Source organism: Manacus vitellinus, unplaced genomic scaffold (genome assembly GCF_001715985.3).
Source record: "Manacus vitellinus isolate BGI_N305 unplaced genomic scaffold, ASM171598v3 scaffold_27_pilon, whole genome shotgun sequence".
Taxonomy (NCBI): domain Eukaryota; kingdom Metazoa; phylum Chordata; class Aves; order Passeriformes; family Pipridae; genus Manacus; species Manacus vitellinus.
In genome coordinates, this window is record NW_021940039.1 from 1,556,193 (window position 1) to 1,577,351 (window position 21,159).

Sequence of the window (21,159 nt, forward strand, 5' to 3'; positions counted from 1 at the left end):
GTGCCAACCCAGCTCCGTTTTCTCTAAATTTACACATCAAAACATCCACGATTCAAGCCAAGAGGAAATGGGTGGTGTGGTAGAGACTTGCTGTTTTTCTTTCTTTCCTTTCCTAGCAGATCCAGGCCCTGCCTTCCCACTCTTATAAGAGGGAATAATGTGACCATTTCACTTTCTAATCTGACCTCTTTAAAATGCAGAAGCCCTGAAAATGCAGCCAGATGTTCCCCGATGGCATGGGAGCTGAGCCTGGGGTTACCTGTGCAGTTCTCAGCTGAGGGTTGGAACAAAGTGGTTTTTGCAGACTTTGTTCTTGGGACTAAATTTTCAGCAGAGCTTCAGGTTCCTCTCAGATTCCTTTAGTCTGGTAGCTCTGCATGGCTGGGTCAGGAAGCTGGTGAAGGGAGAGGCTGGCCTTGCTAGTGGAGCATGTTTTTGAAGGAACTGAGCTCCAGAAGTACCATCTTGTACAAGGTTTTAATACTCACAAGACTGTTTGCATTGTTTGCCCCACAGTCCATCTCCTGATCTGTCCACAGGCACAGAGAGGGGAAACATCATGTGTGACTGGGCTTTTAAACAGTGTCTTTAATCTCTTATTTTACAAGGAATTCTCGAGATGCTCATGAGTAATTGCTACCTTTGAGACTAAAATTCTTGTTTGTGTTGATTCCACTTTTGGAAACCTGGAATTATTTTCCCCATTGATACTGTATTCCCCACTGATATCCATTGAAATGGTTATCTCCATTTCAAATAGGAGAAAACTAACACTCTGAGCAATCTGCTTGTATTAAGTGTATGGTGGATGTTTTTTGGTGTTGTGATCAGCTTTGTATTTGTTCCTGTCCCGCTGCCTCTGTCACAGTTCATTTCCCGGGGCTTTGTTGTAGGTTTTACAAGCCATGGGGTATCCCACTGGTTTTGATGCAGATGCGGAGTGTGTGAGTTCTGATGAAAAATCAGATACTGAAGGTAAAAATGAAACTACGCCTTCAATCTCAAGCAATAATACTGGAAATTCCACAGCGGACACCTCTGCTACCCTAGAGGTGAGAATTGCCTGGAAGGTACAAGTGACAGAGAGATGTGGGCTTTGGGTTTTTGCTTTTTACTGGGTTTTTTTCCTGTTCTTCTACTTGTAAAGATATTAAAACATGAATTTTTTCAGTTGGGAGACACTTAATTTCCAGAGAGTGTGTTATCATGGATAACTCAAATCACATATATGTTTAGTCCAGTGAGAAATTTCCAGGGAAAGGGGATGTTTTAAACCCAACTACCCTGTTTGTAACTGAGGCTGAGAGCATTCCATTGCAGGCTGATCCGCTGGTGTGCTGAGATCTAGCTTTACCTTCCTTGCTCTCCAGACAGATATTTCTGCTCAAACACGTGACTCAGGGTATGAGACTCCTTCAGTCAGAGCTGGGCAGTGCCAGGCCGTAATTAGACAGAGCAGAGACGTGTGCAGGGTTGGGAAGGCCAGTCTGTCCTCTCGGTGATAAAGCCCTCCCTTTCAAGGAACTTGACACCACGGCCCCACCTTCAGCTCTGCATTCTCTCAGGGTTGTAGTTCCAAGTTCAGGTTGTGCAGGCACCAGACCAGGCCATGAGGACACTGCCCTCACCAACAAATGGCTGTGACTTCTTTGACACCATTGTCTGTCCTCCTGCCCTTCTTCAGAGACTTCCCACTGCAGCACGTCTTGCTGCAGCCAAGGCAGTGTTACCTGGGATACAGGTCTGCGCAGCTTTGGCCGCCTTTTGAAGAGAGAAAGGCTCTAAAGTAACACCCTGAATGTCTCTCTAGGTAAGAACTCAGGGTCCCATACTCACAGCAAGTGGCAAAAACCCGGTGATGGAGCTCAATGAAAAGAGAAGAGGTCTCAAGTACGAGCTCATCTCTGAGACCGGGGGGAGCCACGACAAGCGCTTTGTGATGGAGGTGAGTGCAGCAGAGCTGCAGTTGGGGGGGGTTCATTACCATGGGTCAGAGCCCCTTGCTGCTGCAGTTCAGGGTATAGTGCAGGCAAGGATGTTGGTCTGTAAGGCATTGATGAAATCGAGGGGAGCCTCACGGGATTCCTGTCAAGGAAAGCTCCAGGGGATGGGCTAAATCCAGTATCCAATAGATACTGCTCCTCTCTGAATTGCACTTGTGGTTTCCAGATTCCCAGTGTATGGGATACACTAGTTTCCAGGATAACCCTGGTATCCTTTACCAGCTTCATATCTAGAATGAATGGAAATCTGTCACATAAAACACAAGAGGATTTTTTCCTCCTCAGGTTCTCTGTGGGTGGCACCTCAGCCCAGTGGGTGCAGTGTGGTATTCCCAGAGATCAATACTAGGCATAAACTCATGTCTCAATTTTCAGGTAGAAGTAGATGGGCAGAAGTTCAGAGGTGCAGGCCCAAACAAGAAGGTAGCAAAAGCAAGTGCTGCATTAGCAGCACTTGAAAAACTGTTTTCTGGGCCTAATGCAGCAAACAACAAGAAGAAGAAGATTCTTCCTCAGGTAAGAATTGTTACTTGCTTTTTGGACTCTGTTATCCCAGCTCTGGATTGTTTTTTGATACAGGAGGCAACATTCTAGTAAAGTAAGGTTAACACGGGCTGCTGTTGTTGTGAGGTGGTTGGTTGTCTTTGGGGTGAAATCCTGGCCTGCTGCAGTGGGTTCAGGAGGGTAAGACAGAAGCCAAGACAGTGCTGTAGGTCGAGGAGAGGAAGCTTGTAAGGAGGTGGGAAAAGAGCAGGGAGGAGCAGCAGAGAGAGGGTCAGAAGCCAGTGATGTTCAGTGCTGACCAAGTGTGAGGTAAATAACGGGGTGTGGGTGAGGGAACTGCTGGGCTCTGTGGTCAGTGCCCGGGCAAGGGCCTGCCGTGTTCCTGTCAGTCACAGCCTCCAGCACAGACTGCTCCAGCCCGCGCCCAGCCAGCCTGGCACATCTGGCATGTTAAAGAGCTCTCTGAAAGGGGTCATTTAATGCAGGTGGCCTTGTATTCCAGCAACACTTTCACTCTCTGAATTGCTATTTTTTGTCACTCTGGGCAGACTAAAGGGGTTGTCAATACAGCTGTTTCTGCAGCAGTCCAGGCTGTTCGAGGCAGAGGACGAGGTGCTTTAACACGAGGGGCATTTGTCGGGGCAGCTGCTGCTACTGGATACATAACACCAGGTAAGGCACCACACTCAGAGCTGATACTTTAATTTTTGTCTGCCAGGGCATTCTTTTTCATGTGTGTCAGTCACCTGTGTAAGTGATTTCTTTAATCATCTGAGATGAAGCAGAAGGCAGAATTCATGGGGCTCTAAATAAATCAAAGAGATGGAAAGCTGGCAGTGCGTGTCCTTTAAAATGAGTGTACAACTTGAAGCTTGGTGTGCACAGAGCACAGTTATGGGCATAATGGCTTTCCCAGCTTTATTATTTTATGATTTGTCTTCTTCATAGTTCACTACCATGACACAATTCCCAAAACTCTCTTCCTACCTAAGAACCTCCTGGATCATGTGCTGTTTAGCATTAGGAGTGGCCTTCCCAAGAAACCCTTGTGGACATGAAGTCGGGAGGCTCCAGAGTCCCTGAGCTCCCAGAAACTTTCTAAATGAACTGCACCTGGAAGCATCTATCAGTAGCTTCTGTGGTGGCCAAAAATAAAGGAATTTCTGTTCATACTCTGGCTGATGTGGAGTCGTGCATTGTTCTGATAGCAGAAACTGCTTTGGAAGTCCAAAGGCTTCTCGTTCCCATTTCACATTTAACCAAGAAAAAGTTAACAAAACAGACACTTTCTCCTTCCCCTTTTCAAAGTGCATTTTCTCTGTGACTCCACAACATGCCTAAGGTTTGCAGATGACAGGGAGGAGAATCCAGACACTGTTTTCACTTGTTTTAAGAACCACAGATTTGTAAGAATGAGATGCTGAAGATGCCTTAGTCAAAGCAAATCCAGTAGCTTCCAGAAAATAACACTTACATTACTCATGCTCAGGTTTTCAGATTACAGCATGAGCACTAATTACACCCTCCAGCAGCTCAGTGTGCCAACAGCACAGCCCTGTTGTTTGGGAGCCTTCCTTCCTGGCACAGTCAGCAGCCTGCCGTCTTCATTGTTCCTGTATGGTCATGTCATTTTAAATATTAAAAACCAGTAATTCATTTTTAATGGCTGTTAACATTGTTTTTGGAACTGTCTGTCTGCCTGAGGAGTCATTTATGAGACACTTTAACCTGCCAGGGGCATGCTTCTTGCCAGTGTGGAATTACTCCAGAAATAAGTTTAATTTCCCAGTTGCTGCAGTTAAGCTTTTATTGGCCTTGGCCTTCACAGATTATTTCTCTCCATCCTCTATTCTTGTCAGAAATCTCTTGCTTTTTGTGATGACACAAGCAATCTCAACAGAAAAAACCCCTGTAGAGCCTCCATGAACCACTGAGATGTAGTGACCAATGTTGGTGTTATCTCTGTTGCTTTTTGTCTCGCTCCAGAGTCACACTTAGCTCTCTGGGGGAAAATGATCCTGCTCTGTTTATGTGGAGGTGTTCAGGTGTCCCCTGTGGAACTTTGTCTGCGTGAAATGGCAGAGAAAGCAAAATTCACAGGAGCTTTACCAATGGGGATGTGGCATTTGTCACAGGCATCCAGCACTCCCCTCTTTATAATGAAAATTTAGGAAAATGACTGTTCTCTGCATAGACTGCACTTGTGTTTTAGGAAGCACATAAGCAAATACGGGACGTCTGGGTCATGCCAACTCTGTGCTCTGACAGTGCAGACTTGAGGGATTCAGCTGAAAAGAAAATGCTGAGGAAAGGAAATAGGGAATTTAACTCTGATGCTGAGGCTTGAGGCAGTCCCTGGGTAGCTTGTTCTTCAGGCCACTGCACAGGATGTTGGTGCTTTCCGCAGCACTTCCAGGTGTTGGTGTGTCTTTGCTGCAGTGCCCTGCAGGGTCAGTGCAGGTGTGCCTGACCCCTGTCTGTGTTTCCCTGCAGGCTATGGAGCACCGTATGGGTACAGCACAGCGGCGCCAGCCTACGGTAGGTACACACTGTCAGTAACACCCCGGGCACGACGGGGGGGCCGTCCACGGGTGCCAGGGCCAGGAGAAACTCAGAGAGATTAAAGCTCTTAAACCATGACAAAACACTCTTATGCCATAACCTTGTGGTTCTTTTTTGGTTGGAGTAGCTTTTTGCCTCTGCTTTGCCTGGTCTGTGGAAGGACTGCTTGTTCTAATTGCCTGTTCCCTTTATACTGGAACCCAGTGGAAGTAGTTCCCTTACTTTTTACAGCCAACCCGTGCTCCATTCAAAGACTACCGAAGGGCCTATTTCAGCATCTCTGACCCACATTTAGCTAAGTGGCATTACAGTAACATTGGTGAAATGTTTGTCCCCAAGTGTAAGTGGCTTGTGGACAAATCTCCCTTAATGCTGTCAACTCTGTGAAGGCTATGGGCAAATACACTCCCACAGGCTAAACCACCACTGCTTGGGACAACAGGATGGGTTTGGGTTGCTTGGACTGTTAGTGATCAGACTGAAGGCAGCCAGGACATGGTCATTTGCCACAATGCTTTTTACTATGAAACGTGTGATATTAGGCTGGCAAAGCACTGGTTTCATGGAGATTGTAAAATGAGCTGATGACCAGAGAGCTGTGATGGAAGGGTTTTTCTTAACTTGGCTTCTCCCTCCCCACTGGCTTGTTTGACGCTGGACTAACAATGCATTCCTCTAACCGGCCCTTTTGGTTACTTTGAATGAGGTTTATGTGGCAATGGGAGCAGAGCAGTTTGGAGTCAGTGATATGTCCTGGCACACACAACTGAGCCCCCCAGCACCAGTCCCAGCAGCCTGTCCCATGGCAGGGACTGCTCACAGCCTGCTGCTCAAATGGCCAGCACTTTTCAAGGCCTGCACTTTTTCCTATGGGAAACTTTGGCTTTTTAGCATTTGCAGTGCTTATTCCTCCCAAATCTGTGTCACTTGGGCAATGCCAACTCCCCTGATACTATTATAAAAGTTCAGAATATTTTGAAATGTTGATTTCATGACTTTTACAGCAGTACAAGCTCTAAGAAGGGAAGAATGCTGCTGCTTTATGGAAAGTGTTTGTTTTGCCTGACTGGGACCAGCTGGTCCAATTCTGTACTGAAAGGGGATGGAGGATGGGCCCACGGGCTGCACTCAGTGTGGAATTCTCCTCTCAAAACTGGAGCAAACCTCTCCAGTTTTAGACCTGCTGACTGGCCACGTGCTCTGACAGAAGGGCAGCTGGCAGCAGGGCTGTCCCATGGAGTGTTGTCCTTTGTGGTGCATCACACAAGGAACAGCTACATGTTTCCTCAGGGAAAAATGAAAGGAAATTTAGTTTAGGGTACGGATTTTTAAAAAATCCCCTTGGTTCTTTCCAAGCAACAGTCTCAGAGGATAACCAGGATGAGTGGCATCTGCATGTCTGTATTTTTACAAGCAGTGACACACTGTGACATGTGGAATCCTTTCCCTGCTGCAGACAGGAATGCAACTGTTACCAAATTTCCTTGCAGCTTTTCTTGCTTTTTTTCATTCATTCCTTCTGTTTTGTGGGATTTTTCCTCTTTTTGCCTATTTTGGGAGCTGGATTTTAAGCACTTAGCTGTGTATATGTGACATACCACTGACTTCAAAGCGTTGTGGAATTGGATGCCCCCATTTTTCACATAAAGAGTTTCTGTTCTTAATGTCTTATGATTGTGATGCGAAGTTCTGGGATAATGCTTTTTGGCTGTAAGGTAAACATGTCTCTTTGCCTTTGTAAGCTGTTGCATGTTGGGAAACTTCACTTTGATCATCTGGTGCTCTGGAATACCTGCTGTTGCTGCTTTGTGATTTCTAAATGGATACATAGGTTAAATACTAGAATTTAAATAGGCAAGATTAAAACACCAAACAAACGTTTAATTGTGCAGAAGTTTGTGAGGCCACAAGAACTCTAAAATAATCATGAAATCAGGCAGATGTTAATCTTTCCAGATTTGCCACTTCAATACAGGAGAGGGAATGCAGAATAAGGAAGCAGATGCAGAATTTACTGTAGGTGCTTGATTTTTGGCTGACCTATCTGGATGCTGATCAAAACTGCTGAACAGTTTCCCTGTGAGTTGTATTTTATGCACAGCAGTGCCTGTCTAGAATATGTGCAGTTGCAACTGGCCTGTGAAATGAACTCAGAACGAGCTAGTAGAGATTAATTACCATAAAGACCATGAAGTAGAGCTTCAAGTCCAAATACACACTCTGCTTTTGAGAATATCACTTCCTTTAATTTTACCAAACACCAGGACAAAAATAAAAGCAGACTTTAAGCCAACCATCTGTCTGAAATAGTGCAAAGTGGTGAAGTGTTACTGTTCACGGGACTCTGCACCCTGGAATCCCATTGACTGACTGATCTGGAAAAGGTTAATGAGAACACTACTGTAAGCTCTTATCTGACTTTCTTGGATTGCTGAACTTATTTGGAGTCCTCTCCCTTTCTTCTCTCTGTAGGTTTACCCAAGAGAATGGTTCTGTTACCAGTTATGAAATTCCCAACTTACCCCGTTCCCCACTACTCATTCTTTTAGCAAATGGCAGAAGCTAATTCCTATTGATTGAACAACACAGTACAGTACAGAATGTTAGAAGAGAAAAAAGCCTTTTTATCCTGTTTTCTTTGAACACATACTTGAGCAAAGTCATTTGTAAAGAAACATCTTTTTCCTACTTTTTGATTTTAACAAAATGCAAATTTAGTTCTCTAAAACTTGAAAAAAATGTTCTGTGAAATGTTACCTCATTTTCAAATAACTTATACCAGCCTTCTGTTATAGGGAAGAACTAGAAGCTTAAATCTTACGTTTTAAATGAAGTATCCGATTATGTAAAATTAAATTTGTGAAGGATGTATAGAATATAAAACACTGATCACAAATAAACTGTTTTGTTGTAACACAAGAGTACTGCCTGTTTCCTAATGCAGTCACACAGACTCAGTTAATGACCTGTACTTGCTGTAGGGTTATTAAATGCAGGGCATAGTTCTTTAAAAAACAAAAATAAAAATTAAAAAAAAAAACAAACCCACATGATAGAAACTTTACAGTTAACATTTAACTTTGTAAATATTATGGTGTGTAATAAACTTAGTAAAATCTGGGTTAAAATATTGTTTTATCTTATTTTTTATAGTTAAGCATCAGTACCTGAGTTTCCTTATAGATCAGCATACTGTAACTGTGACTTTAGACACAGTCTTAATTATCCAAGGAGACTTTTCACTCGTACACAAAATGCTGAAAAACAAACAGAACAAAGGGAATTAATCTTAGGCTGTCTCTGTACAAGGCTGCATTCTGTGAAACAAGTATTAAACAGAGGAAGTTCCCACAGAAGGATTTGTTATGCAGTTCCAGGGACACACGTTACACCCGTATTGCCCAGAGAAAGGACACACTAATGTTACAATCAGGTTCTTCAGAGCTCAAAAGCTGCTTCTTTTCCTTTCTTTTCCGTTTTTACCAAAAAAAAAGAGGAAAAAAAAGAAAAAAAATTGCATTTGTTCTTGTGGCCTTCTTCACTTTTGAGATTGTCTGCCCACCCTTGATTTTCCATCCACCATTTCTACAGAAAGCATTTTAGTTGTCAATTGTGTATTAAACCAAAGGTTCTCCTTTTCCCCCTTACATTTATAAGAATCTAAAGCAGCAACAAGGTCCCCATGAAAACTTGCTATTTAATTGTCCCAGTTCTTGTTGAGTGCTGCTGTGAAAAGTGACACACTTCAGCCATAGGCCAGTACTTTCTAAGAGTCGGTGCTCAAACCCAAAGAATCCTCTTTTCCATGAGGAGTGTGTGCACCTGTCTGAAATTCCAGGACAGGCCCCAGCTCCACGGTTGGAGTCTCCATGGACTGTGGACTGCTGTGGGCTCTGACGAGGGATTCCAGTGGTCTTTATTAAGGTATCACCCCACGAATCAGCAGCGTTGTTGGTTGCACTCTCTCCTCAGCCCTCACCCGTTGCTTTTCCATAGGCTGGCTTTAGTTCCTGCTCTTCCAAAGATTTGCCTTTATCCCCTGTTCTCTAACAGACTCTGCTGCTGAGGCAGGGGGAGCTTTGTATGTGACAAGGGTGTAAAACCAGTGCTTAAAGCAACGTAAAGTTCCTCCTCCCCCACACCCCCTTTAGAGGGAAAGAAATATTAGAAAAGCTGAATAAGGGGTGGCTTACAGAACAAGCTGCTTTCCTTGGAATTAACTGCAGCTGTTATTCTTAAGCTAAGTATTTGTGCTTAGGAATGTGTTTCCATTTCACTGGGTTTCCTTCTGCCGGAGCTCTCCTGCCCTTGGTGCTGGTGGTACTTTAATAAGACGTAGATTCCTGGCCAGGAGGGGTGAGCCTGGCGTGTCCCCCGCGGCAGCGGGAGCAGAGCAGGGCCTGGGATGGACCCAAATTGAGGTGCTCAGAAATCACTGATCTGGTTTGCTGGCCTATGGATGAAAGGAAGCCATCACGGAGCAGAAAAAGCATGGCTGATCAGAGCCCATTTTTGTTAATCAAATATTCATTAAAGGAATCTTTCCTCCACACACTTCCCCCCCTCCCCTCCTTTTGGAGTTCCCCTAATTGGCAACTGTTTGTAGTTTCTTTTTTTTTTTTTTCCTGAATCCCCAGCTTTGTAAAATTTCAAACAAAATATTCTGCGAACCAATTCTATACCATGAACATTCGTAAGCCAAAAACTTGTTCTTATTTCAAAGACAAGAAGGGCGCTATGCTCTTTTCCAACATGATGGCAGTCATTTCAGACGATTTATAGAAGTCATTTTTTACTTTTTGTCATTTGTTGGGAGTTACTAACCACATTGTAAACTTGCCCCCTTGCTGCATATTTTACATTTCTCTGCTTTACTGAAAATATGAATGAGCTGTCAGTTCTTTGTTTAGAAAGTGGTAACCTTGGAAGTGTTAGATGTTTCAATACCTTCAAAGAATTCAAAGTGCCCATTTTACAATGAAAATTCCACTTGCAGCTGAAAGAGCAGAGAAATTTAAATGGAGCTTTAGCCTCAGCCAGTCTCAGCAATTAACGTGAGGTTTTTGCTTCTCTGCTCTTCTCCCACTGTAGGTGGTTTTTTCATTGACAGTCCCTATTGCCAGCCTCTCAGCATCGCACCTTTTATTATTCACTTGGGCCCTCAAGATTTCTTCTCTGACTTCTAGAACCATCAGGTTGTGTGGCTCCAAATGGCATTTTGTACATGTCTTAAAAGCAAGAAAAAACGTGGCTCGTTTTGAGGTTTCTCAACTTCAGACATGGAATCTGAGCTTTTTTCCTTTTTTTCTTTTTTTTTTTTTTTAAAGTGTTTTTCTCACTTCTTGAACTTTGCTCCATGTAACAAAAAGCAATACTTAGTCCAAGCCACAGTCCTCTCTTTGGGTACATAGCAATAGATGTGTATATACTTCTGGTTATTTCTTTACACTGAAAGGGAAAGACTGGTGTGTCGGGGGGGGGGAACCAACCACCAAACCAAGGCACAATCCGGGCCGAGTGCTGCTTCAAGCAGTGACATCTGCCTGGGCTTCCACTCCTGAAGTCCCTCCGGATTTTAATACTCTGCTGTATTTGCATGTCTCCTATCCAAGTTGCTACAGAGCCGTGCAATGGTCCCTCCTGAAGCAGCAGTGCTTTGTACCATTGTGCATGTCAGCAGACATGAAATGTAGCAAAAAGGCAGAAGAAAAAAAAACAGAATATATATTTTTTTCCAAAATGTAACTAAATGATATCTTCTCTCTCTCTCTTCCCCACATCATTGATATGAGGCACAAAAAGGGTAGGCCTAAACTGGAAAGTCAAGTGGATTGCTTTTGTGTCTCTTAAAAACCATCACCAAATGATAGGAAAACACAGTATTTGGGAAACATCCGGTTCAAAAAACTTTGCTGCTCTAAATTTACTGAGGTTTTTTTCCTCTTGAATATTTGTATGTTGATACTTTGAGATTGTCAATCAGCAATAATTGAAAGGTGAATGTTTTTTTAAATGGTATTGGAACATCTATATGTTGCAGCTTAAGACTTCTAAGCAGTTTTCAGCAGGTTAATTCCACTTTATTCTCATTCTCTCCGGACCTTCATAGCCATATGCACTTGTATAAAATAAGCAGAAATGTAGTGACTGTAAGCTGAGATCCTGATATAAAAGGTAAGAGATTTTATTTTCAGCTTAAAGAATATTTTTATTGCTTTTTTTCTAAGAATCTCATATATCTGTGACAATCTTGTATATGGCGCGTTTTTATTATGTCTTGTTTAACTTGGTGTTTAAAGAGGTAATACATAGGTCTGAATCCCAACTTTGTATTTCTCAAGCCCAATTCCAATACCCCCAGTTAAGAAAGAAAATATTACCTAACACTTTTAAGAAATTGTTTGGATTTATCAACAGACTGTTCTCCTCCAAATATTTTTCTCTTGTGTAGCATAGAAAGCTGTATTGATACTGCTCTGTCAGGCACTGCATTCTCTGCATCCCTGGGGATACCTCTGGGTAGGTACCAAAGCCAGGCTCTGAAGGCCACACCTTGGTTCTGGGGATGTGGGATGGGTGACACTAACGAACTGGTAACGAGAGAAATTATTTCCCTAAACTATTCAAGCTAAACTCCAAATTAAGAAGGAAGGACTTTGATGATATTACAGTTAAAATCTGCAGAGATCAAATTACATTAGGCCAAATTAATTCAGGAAGCAGCCAAGTTTGCTTCCCTCCCGCGGGTGCAGAGGAGGGGAGGAGGGCAGGCAGGCAGGGATTTATCTCTGCGTGAATCATTTGCTTAGCTGTGGTTTTCTACAGCTGGAAATCAGGATACAGCCATCCATAAATAATTGTTTTCAGTTCTGTAGTAAATGTTTTAACACATTTTACTTGGATTAAAATGGGTTTGGATTATGACCCATTGGTGCACATGATATGTGTAGTTTTAAAATACTATTTTTTTTATTTGCCTTTTAAACCTTGCGTTATGCAAAGTTGCATAGTACAGAACTGCAGAAGTGCAGTACTTGCAGAACTTGAAGTTGCTGGAAACAACTCTTTTTATATAAAAATGCTTAAAAAATAAAAAAGCAAAAGGGAGCAAGTTGATGACGATGTAGCAGCATTTTAGGGTCTCAATTCAGTGATTAAAACATAAAAAACCCTGTGACTGATCACAGTTTATAACAGTATCAAGCAGACTTGGTACAGACTATCTGCATCAAAATTCAAGAGCAAATAGAAACTGTGTTTGATTTTAATACTGAGCCATCAGATTCACTAAATGACTGTGTGTGTAGGTTATCCATAGCTCAGGACATGTGCACAGAATTCACAGGCTGATAAAGAGCTGCTGCTCCTGTGGGCAGGAACCTGAGCTCGCAGGTGGCACCTGGGGAACTGAACTTGGGGAGCTGTTGCAGGGGCTGGCCCTGGCAGCACAAACCCCTTCATGACACTTGCAGGACAGCTGCTGAGCCATCAGAACGTCCTTCCCGCTCTGGGGTGCAGGTTTCCATCTGTTATCTTCCAGGTACAAACTCGAGGCTGGGTCTGACACTCCCTTAAAACTGGGCTCATTTTTCATCCCGCCCGGCCCGGCAGTGCTGATCCCAGAGCAGCAGCTGATCCCAGAGCAGCAGCTGCTGGGCCTCCTTCAGACAGGAGTTTAGATGCATTAAGGTGCATTATAATGAACTTCTCCTGAGTATTCCTTTCCTAACTGCTGTCAGCCTGACAAGCACTGTCCAGTTCAAGGACTGATAATAAACATCTTGCCGACTCTCATTTGATCTGCTTCTTCATGGACTGTGCTTGGCAGCTTAATCCATCTGTGTTTCTTTCCATCAGAATTGCTCTGACTGAATTTCCCTGTTTTTCTGCCATCATCCTTTTAACTCTTGCAATCCTAAGTATTCCACTCTCCTGCTGGTTTTTTTTAATTCTTTGTTAGATCTTTTTTCTCTAAATTTCTCTAGAACACTGTTGTTTGTAATGCAGTACTTATGTCTGAAATGTCCCCTTGCCTGTGCTGCCTCCCTTCACAGTCAGAGAGAACCTTTTCCTGACATGTGAAACAGGGTACTTAAGACTCCTGAATCCTGGGTTCTGCAGCCACTTGGACCCAAGAGTGCAGGATTGCCTGGGAACCCCTCTCACTGAGCAAAACAGCCCCATGTATTGAAGGGTCACAGAGTAGGCTTGTAAGTGCCTCCTGATGCTCTGGCATTTGAGAGAGCAGCCAAATTCTATCAGTAGGTTTTAACCTAACTGAAGTATCAGGCTATTATCTGATGAGTAATTTGGGTAACATCTGCTTCATCAGTGTTGCAACAAGCATGTTTTGCCAAGGCAGACCTAGAAACTCTTTTTTGCACAATGCTTGTGGGTTTCCTCTGAAAAGCCTCCTCACAGCAGTGTGGTTTGAAGTGCCTCTGCTGTGAGGTTGGAGGTCTGCACTGGGGCTCCTTTGTATTTCTGTGTGTGCCCAGCAGCCAAACACGTGCCCCCAGGTCCATGTGCTCTGTGTGGCTGCCAGGATCGCTGCCCATTCCGCAGCACCTTCCCAGGGAAGCACAAATGTTATTTCACAGTTTGAATTTCTGGTTCATGGAAAAGAATTCTGAAGAAGTTCCTTTCAATTAGTACATCTATAAATAGGAGACCAGGGAAAGTCTGTGCCTGTACACTACCCACCTCAACGCTAGTTTTAGCTAACCAGATGATCGTGTGTATTTTGGGAGATGGTGTCTGGCACTTAAAGGATTAAAAGAAGCCGTAGATTTACAATAAGGAACTGACCTGTTTGATCTGTTATCTGTACTGGAGGTGAATGGCACTGCTATTGACTTTGGAGTAACATCTGTGAGCTTTGGGGGTCTGCTTCAGTCCTACTTTGCCAGCCACAGGAGATTCCTCCAGCCACGTTCTAACTAGAGGAGGTTTTAGAGTAACCAGACTGGTTTGGAGGGCTTGGCTGGCTCAAAGCATGGGCTGTGATGCTTCCTGCCATCGTGGCCTCCCTCTGCCAGTGCTTGCTGTCTTCCCTAAGCACACATTCAGGACTTGGAACATGGTGACCTTATTCCTGGGCGTGGTGCCAGGTGGATGGAGGGAGGCCAGCCCATGCTCATGAAGGGAATGTGGAACACGCGGCCTCGGTTGCCCAAGCAATTTCTGTTGGACACAGTGCCCAATCCAACCCTCACAAAGGCAATTTAGTGCCTGGGTAGGTGGTTCCTAATCTGTCTAATTTGCTGTCATGTAGCCAGTGTGAGCTAATTAGATGATTCAGCAATTGTCATGGCTCCCATTTAATGTGCTGTAAATGCTGCTGCCACAACTTTCTCTGCTGTTAAATACCTTTGCTTCTGTACTCTGTCCTCCTGCCCTGCCCTTCCTGATCACCTTCTGGTATCCCAGTAAATAGCTGATTCTCTCAAATGATGCAACTGTTACACAGGAGTGTCTAGATTCTTAAAAACTTTTAACCAGACTATGAAGCACTTCAAAGAAACTAGTTTTGCTACAAATATTTCAACTTATTCATGTGCCAGGGGACTATTTCTACTCATTTACAAAGATCTGAAAACTAGTCCAGGATCTCTGATCTCTGGAGACAAGGATTCTTTCTTTGAGAACACTTGCCTTCTAGTAGGAAAAAAAGATTTAAAGTGTGTCATACTCAATGGAAGACTGTGCCCTCAAGCCCCTGAAAGAACTTAATTGGGAAAAAGTGCACAAATCTAAAATTGAGGCTTTTTGCTTTCGTTGAGCTACTGAGAATAATTTCCCTGACAACAAGTTCCTCAGATTATTAGGAAGTAGAAAATGCAGGAGGAGGTGCACAGAGATTTTTCAGCTAGTCTAGGGAAAAAAATCTCCTATTTGTTGGCTGTTCAGCTATGGAACATCAAACTCTTGTCATTTCTTAATCTCCACAACAGCAATAAATGTGAGCAGCTTTAACGTGCCATCCCTGATCCAGTCCCAGCAATGCCCCAGGAGAGTGAGCCTGGCAGTCCCTGTCTTTTCAGTCACCAATTCCCTGAAATGAAGTGTCCCTTGCTTCATTTGTAATTCTGCATCTGCACTTCTGAGAGCCAGTCTAGAGGTGGGATTCCTGAACATCTCTCCAGATCTGTACAGATGAAGAGCAGGCAGACAAGACAGTACTTCAGTCTTTACTCAGACAAAATGGCAGGTTTCCCTCTCCTCTTGTGCTTGGTGTGCCAAGATATGCTCACTCGGTATTAGAACTTCTCGCCTTTAGCTAAATTCTCAGTAGACAGCTGCCTGTTACTTAATCAAGGGAAAACTATGTCCCAGCTTCCCTGAGTTCCAAGTCACAGAAGCAGCTTACAAAAACAGCTCCTATTTCCGGTGGCTCTGGGAAACAGCACAAGAACTCTGCGGCTGCAGATTCCTTTGGATTCATGATGGGATGTGTAAACATGAAGTTCAGACTGTTGTTCTCAGTCGTGAAGCTGCCTAAGACCTCCCCTCTCTGGCATCAAAAGAATGAAAATGAGCTCTGTGCTGGGCTCACTGAGGAGCTCTGTTAGGAAGGACTGCTCTGTCTCAAAAAACAGTAACTCGGCTCCAGTGTTCAGCACACAGACCCTCTTGGGCTTCCTGCTGAATAATCCAGTGAAAAATGAGACACTTTATTGACTTGTTTAAAGCAAAGCAAAGGGACAGTGTAGTTGAATCTGCTGTCTGTACAACAGGAGACAGCTTGTCTAAGGGCTCATTGGGTTCATTCCACTCTCAGAGGAAATTCTGCTCAAGTCATTGTAGAGCAATTCATGGGAGAAACTGGGCACAGAAGTCCTGGCCCTATGGACCATGGCAGCAGGTTCCCCTGCCCTTTCTTTGCAACACAAACCACATAAGCCAGCAGTGAAGTATTTGGCATTAAAAGAATTGTTACCATGAAGCTGTTTCATTACTTAACTCCAGAGTTATGTCTCCTTAGCTTTATTTGTGTCATCTAAATCCACACTTATTTATGTCCAGGTATCCTACAGCTCCTGACACATCTTCCTTCTTCCCATCCTGCTCACAATAATGGGACTGATTCACTTGTTGGTTTGTAAGTGCCGTGTGAGGTAACATAAAAGCACAAGTAGGACACATCTGCCTGTTCCTCTCTCCAGGGTCTCTTAGGAGAAAGGGTGCTCTTTCTGCCAGGCCTGTCTGATGCTGTGCAGGCAAGGCAGTGCTCCACTGTGAGCAGTAGGAGTTAGGTAAGAGAAAAGGTCATCACACTGTAAGATTTAAATAAAGTGGGGGTTTTCTCCAATTCCTGTGACTGCATGAAACATTCAGACCACGTGTTTTACCTTGATTTTTAAGAGGAGCTGAATGTCCAAAAGTGGTGTGTGGGGATGTGCAGTTCTAAAGCAGATCTCTGAATTTAGATGTTGTTTTATCTTGTATTTGGTGCCTTAACTCTGTACAATTCAAGGTCATATATACTATACCACAGGTAGTTTAGTAGTAATACTTGAAAAGAACCCATCAAGCCTAGTCTATAGAAACTCTTGCACAGACTGAAGCCTTCTCAGGGGGAGAGTACTCTTCCATGTTCAATTAATAATCTACCGATAAATTAGAGTTGTAAGAATGTAAGAGCATATAAAAATTTTAACCACAGAGACTGAATTTATCTGATTTCTAACTTCAAAGGTTTGGGGCAATAAGATAATTAAAGCTACAGTCTCTTCTATGCTATGTAAGTAAACAACATCAAAATGTTTTCTCACCAGCCTGAAGTGCATGTTTGTGAAAACCTCTGGACTGTTATCTCTACTAGAACAAATAACACTTAATTTTAAAAGGCATTAATTGAATGTAACTGGCTATCCTTCACTCATTAGTACAGGGGAGCTGGAATGAGTAAGAGTCGCAATTCATTTTTAACTGATTAAACTTCAGCCTCATTCCTGCCTCTTACCTGGATGTAGAAGCTCCAGCTGCCTTATGCTGCCCTGCAGTTCAGGAGGTGTGGTGCAGCTCCTGCTCGAACACACCATTTCTGAACACTTCTGGTCCTGGCAGAACGGACTGCGGAGAGAGAGAGAAACACGGAAGTAGAACGTCTTTCTCCAGTCTCAGGTAGAGCATCATAGGTAGGAAGCTGGAGGGAAAGTTGCACTGCCTTTTCCAAGTCCATTAAGAGAGTCTGTGGTTTATGTCTGCTGTGGAAAACCAGCAGCTTTAGTGTTCTAAAAGCAGGGGCAGACGGTATTGCTTTTTCAATAGTTAGTAAGAAATAAGAGGTTTAAGCTATCCATACAGCTAAAAGCTGATAGTGATGTTGCTACAGGAGATTAATTTTTTTTTCTGTTCAGAAATGAGTCCAGGATTGCAGGTTTTCCAGAGGAGGAACACGAGAAATCCAATCATCAAATTCTTTTTCCTGATGCAACCCTACCCAAAATAAGGAGGCAGCTGCAGGCAGTGTATAGAGCATGCAACTGAATTTTGGGAGGGAAAGGAATAATAGTAATTTCCCCCTAAAGGAATACTAGTTAGTTATTTCTAGAGTGCCCAGAGTATTCTAGACAAGCTGCTTTTACAAAAAGGAGCAAGGCAACAAGGGAGAGCAGGCACTGCTCCCACAACTACCTGTTGTAATGTACCAGGTCACCAATATTGGTGTAACTAGTTATGACAAAGTAGGTTCATCTTACCAGCAAAACGTATTTTGACATTCTATCCACTTCTATTTTTTAAGCTAAAGGGGAGTTAATCATAGCACTCATCTGTTTCGAAGGGAGTAGAGCAGAAGGTAAGTTTTAACTTCATACTTCAAAGCTGCTATGAATAGATTAACAGTGTTCCATGGAAACAACCTGATATACTTCTTTATTTTCTTTGTGCTCCATTTCTGTGTTCTTGGAAAAGCACAAGCTTGTGTAAGCATAATCAATACAAAGTTACTCAGGGTACTGCATCATCCCAGCAGTGGACACTAACCACATCTTAAGTCAACAGGCACATATAAATCAAGCTTAATTAAGAGGAACAGGACATCTTGGCGAGTTTTGTTTTACTGCTGGCACTGCTACAATTTACTGATCTATGCATACCAAAATGTGTGTATTGCTGCACTCCCAACAGAACTGAGGGAGTTCTGTAAGGGCGTCCTGTAAACTCACAGAGTCAGTGTAGGAGAGGCAGTATTTATTCTTCTTTCATTATTTCCACAAAGAACTGTTTCTGAGCAGATGGAAAGTGATACTGCTCAAAGGAGAGTAATGGTGGGCTGGAGAACAGCATTCAGAGCAGTACAGCTTTTGAAGAGTTAGTGATCATATGAATTTAATTATGAAAATTCTGATTTGCTGTACAGATTATTTCCTGTGTTTTCAAATTCATATCACTGCTTCCCTGCTCAAAAATAACAGGATAAAGACAAGTGTAGTTTTCTAATAACATCTATGGCATGGAAATCCACATCCACTGGAGGAAAAGGGAGGCTGTACTGCAGAGAGCATGTTCAACTACAGAGCCATTCTCTGGGCAATGCTGCATAATTTAGGAGTGGGTAAACACGCCTTCAGGGACAACATGACACAGAGCAGATGGTTAAAACAAAAAAAATCACAGAAAAAAGCCTCAAAGCTTTGTCCAGTCATACATTCAGTGTTCCCTGCCAAAGGGACAGGTACATGCACACGCGCTTAGTGAGTTACGTGTCAGGCATCACAAAGGTCCTTAAGGACAAACATTTTGGAGCCAGTCTCCTTTTGGACAGAAAAGGGAGGAAGTTGACTCTGTCTTCCAGTTCCAAGGTGCAGTGTCTTATTTCTAATCCTAACCCTAAGTCAATACTTATTGATCCAACTGACTAAGCTTTTTAGGCCGACCAGCTCTCTGCGAAGCAATTCTGGTCTCTTGAGCCTCTGCAGGGGCCAGTAACTGGTGCTTAACTACTGCTTCCACTGCGGAATGTCACCGGCCTCCCGCTGCCCAGAGCCAGGCTGGGACACTTGCACTTCTCAGAGAGCAACACTGCTGGGGTGGGGGCTCTCAAAAGCACTGAAGTACTACAGCAGAGCAAGTCCCAGTGGGCTGTGTGCTTTTTAAAGTCCTGTCTAGCTCTCAGTGACAAAGTTGAGCATGAAACCTGTGCTGCCAAACGTACCAGCCCCTTGCTGAGGAGGACATCGATGGGAAGCAGGCTTGGAAGTGGAGATTTTGAGGAAAGGCTGTCATTTTCCAAATCCAGTCATAAACTTTTTTTTTTTAATGGTTGAGCTTTCACCCACCAAAAATCACCATCAATCAAATAAATTAAAATTGCTGCTAATTTGGGTTAAAATATCATCACCTTTGTATAACCCAAACCACCATCATCCATCCATCTAAATAATTCCTAAGCAAAGACTCCTCAGGAGGCAGAGCCCTTCTGACAGGAAATCTGGCAGTGCAGTATGATGTGACTTCTCTGATGACAATTCCTTCTCCAAGACAAGGAAAAGACAGAGGCAGTGCTTTGGGGCAGTGTTTCATGCTCAGCAAGTTTGTAGAGAGAGGGAATGCAATTCTATAAATCACTTGTACTGTATTTCTGTTTCTAGACTTGAATGAATTTCACTTTTCCTTTGTGGGTCAGCATAGTAAACGTTAAAGAAAAGATCTATTTTTCTAAATCTCTTTCACCAATAAAGGTCTGACCTGCAGCCAACAGATGGATTTATTTATCCATAGAGGATGGAGTGTTTATTTTTACACTAAGATTGGATATGGATTGAATACAAAGAAGTATGACCTTTAAACTATCTAAACCTTAAGTACTATGAATGAATTCCACAAATGAGTAATATGGTAGACAATTCAATCTTTCTTCCCAATAAATCTCTATCAAAAGAAGTTACCCAGAATTAAACTTCCAAATGAAGTACAAGAGATCCTTGTGGTCTAATTACAGACCCCTTTGAAAATCCTTCAGTTTTCTCCCAATTTGTAATCAGTAAAGAACAATGATGACTGAACTATTCCTGACTATGATCTAAATAAGGAAATTTCAAATAAAGTAATTTGGCAACAACCGTAGCTATTTATAGCATTAAAAATGTGATCTGAACATCCAAATCTTCTTAATTTGGAAGCAGTTGAGTGGGAAGAAAAATAACTGCACACTGAATTTTAAATTGAGCTGTCTCTACTCACTAGCCAAAAAAGCCTGCAAATGTCAAGGGAATGCTCTCTGTACATTCAGCTGCTTCCTCCCGTGCTGCTGTACCGTCCACTCGGCTTCATTTGGCTTCTGTGCCGTGGGTTGTACGCCACCACTGTTCCTGACTGTACACAACAGATCTGCACTGTAACCTCGGGTCATCTGCCACTGATTGTAACCCAGTGCTACAGACTTCTCTGTATAGAAACCAGAACCATGTCCCATTGCTTCCAATAGCTCCAATAAAGGCTTATCTCTGCAAACAGGAATCACGGCCTAATGATTGGGTTGGGGGGTTGGTTACAGAGAGGGAACTGGCTTTGAGGGATTTCTGAAGCCTGGGAAGCCAAACCACAGAGGTCCATGAACCTGAGTCTGAGCTCAGCTGAACAGGCTCAGCAGAAAGGGCAGACAGGCTTCTGAAGGCTGCAGTGTTAGCAGAGATGGAGATGTAAACAGAAGACACATTTATGCTGGACCAAGCAGAATGCATTCCTTCACAGAGGTGAGAGTGAACAGAGCACACAGGACTGCAACTGTGCAAGGGCTGCTGCACACAACTACCTCTGGGGTTTGCCTTGGAAGCAGTTACAGAAAAGCCCAGAGAAGGCTGTGATGAGATTAGCCAGGAAGGGAAAAAAGCTGGGCAATTCCTAGTATTTACCTAATTAGAAACACCGGATGTCTATTTTCTAAAAAGATGAACTCCCTGTACAAAGAACAAGTAAGGTTCTCTCAAACTTTTTTCTTATCCTGGAATATACAAATTATGTCCAAGTGTCTAGAGCTACAGAACCCAGTTTTACTCTTGAAGGGAAGCTAGAGAAGACATTTAACATATACTCTTACTGTTCTTAGAAGTGTATTTTCCAGTCCTGAAATGCTGAATTAAAG

At 43.2% G+C, this 21,159-nt stretch overlaps 1 protein-coding gene and 1 long non-coding RNA gene across 10 annotated transcripts in view; one reads left to right on the forward strand and one right to left on the reverse strand.

Annotated features, from left to right (window-relative positions):
• Positions 1-17,146, reverse strand: part of LOC108639980 — a 42,465-nt gene extending 25,319 nt beyond the window's left edge. For both annotated transcript variants that reach the window (XR_003915869.1, XR_001920860.2), the window contains exons 1-2: positions 17,035-17,146; positions 8,237-8,326 (exon numbers count right to left, since the gene is read on the reverse strand). This is a non-coding gene — a long non-coding RNA (uncharacterized LOC108639980). The remainder of the gene's footprint in view (positions 1-8,236; positions 8,327-17,034) is intronic.
• The window catches only part of STRBP (spermatid perinuclear RNA binding protein), a 37,402-nt gene extending 16,868 nt beyond the window's left edge, over positions 1-20,534 (forward strand). For 3 of the 8 annotated variants that reach the window (XM_018074140.2, XM_018074142.2, XM_018074144.2), the window contains 6 exons: positions 894-1,052; positions 1,811-1,945; positions 2,379-2,519; positions 3,056-3,179; positions 5,001-5,045; positions 20,262-20,534. In XM_018074140.2, the coding sequence (XP_017929629.1) occupies positions 894-1,052; positions 1,811-1,945; positions 2,379-2,519; positions 3,056-3,179; positions 5,001-5,045; positions 20,262-20,416 (759 nt within the window). In that variant the 3' untranslated portion in view covers positions 20,417-20,534. The other 5 variants (XM_008931715.3, XM_008931716.3, XR_001920859.2 and 2 more) reach the window with 4 other exon arrangements.
• Positions 20,535-21,159: the final 625 nt, after the last annotated feature.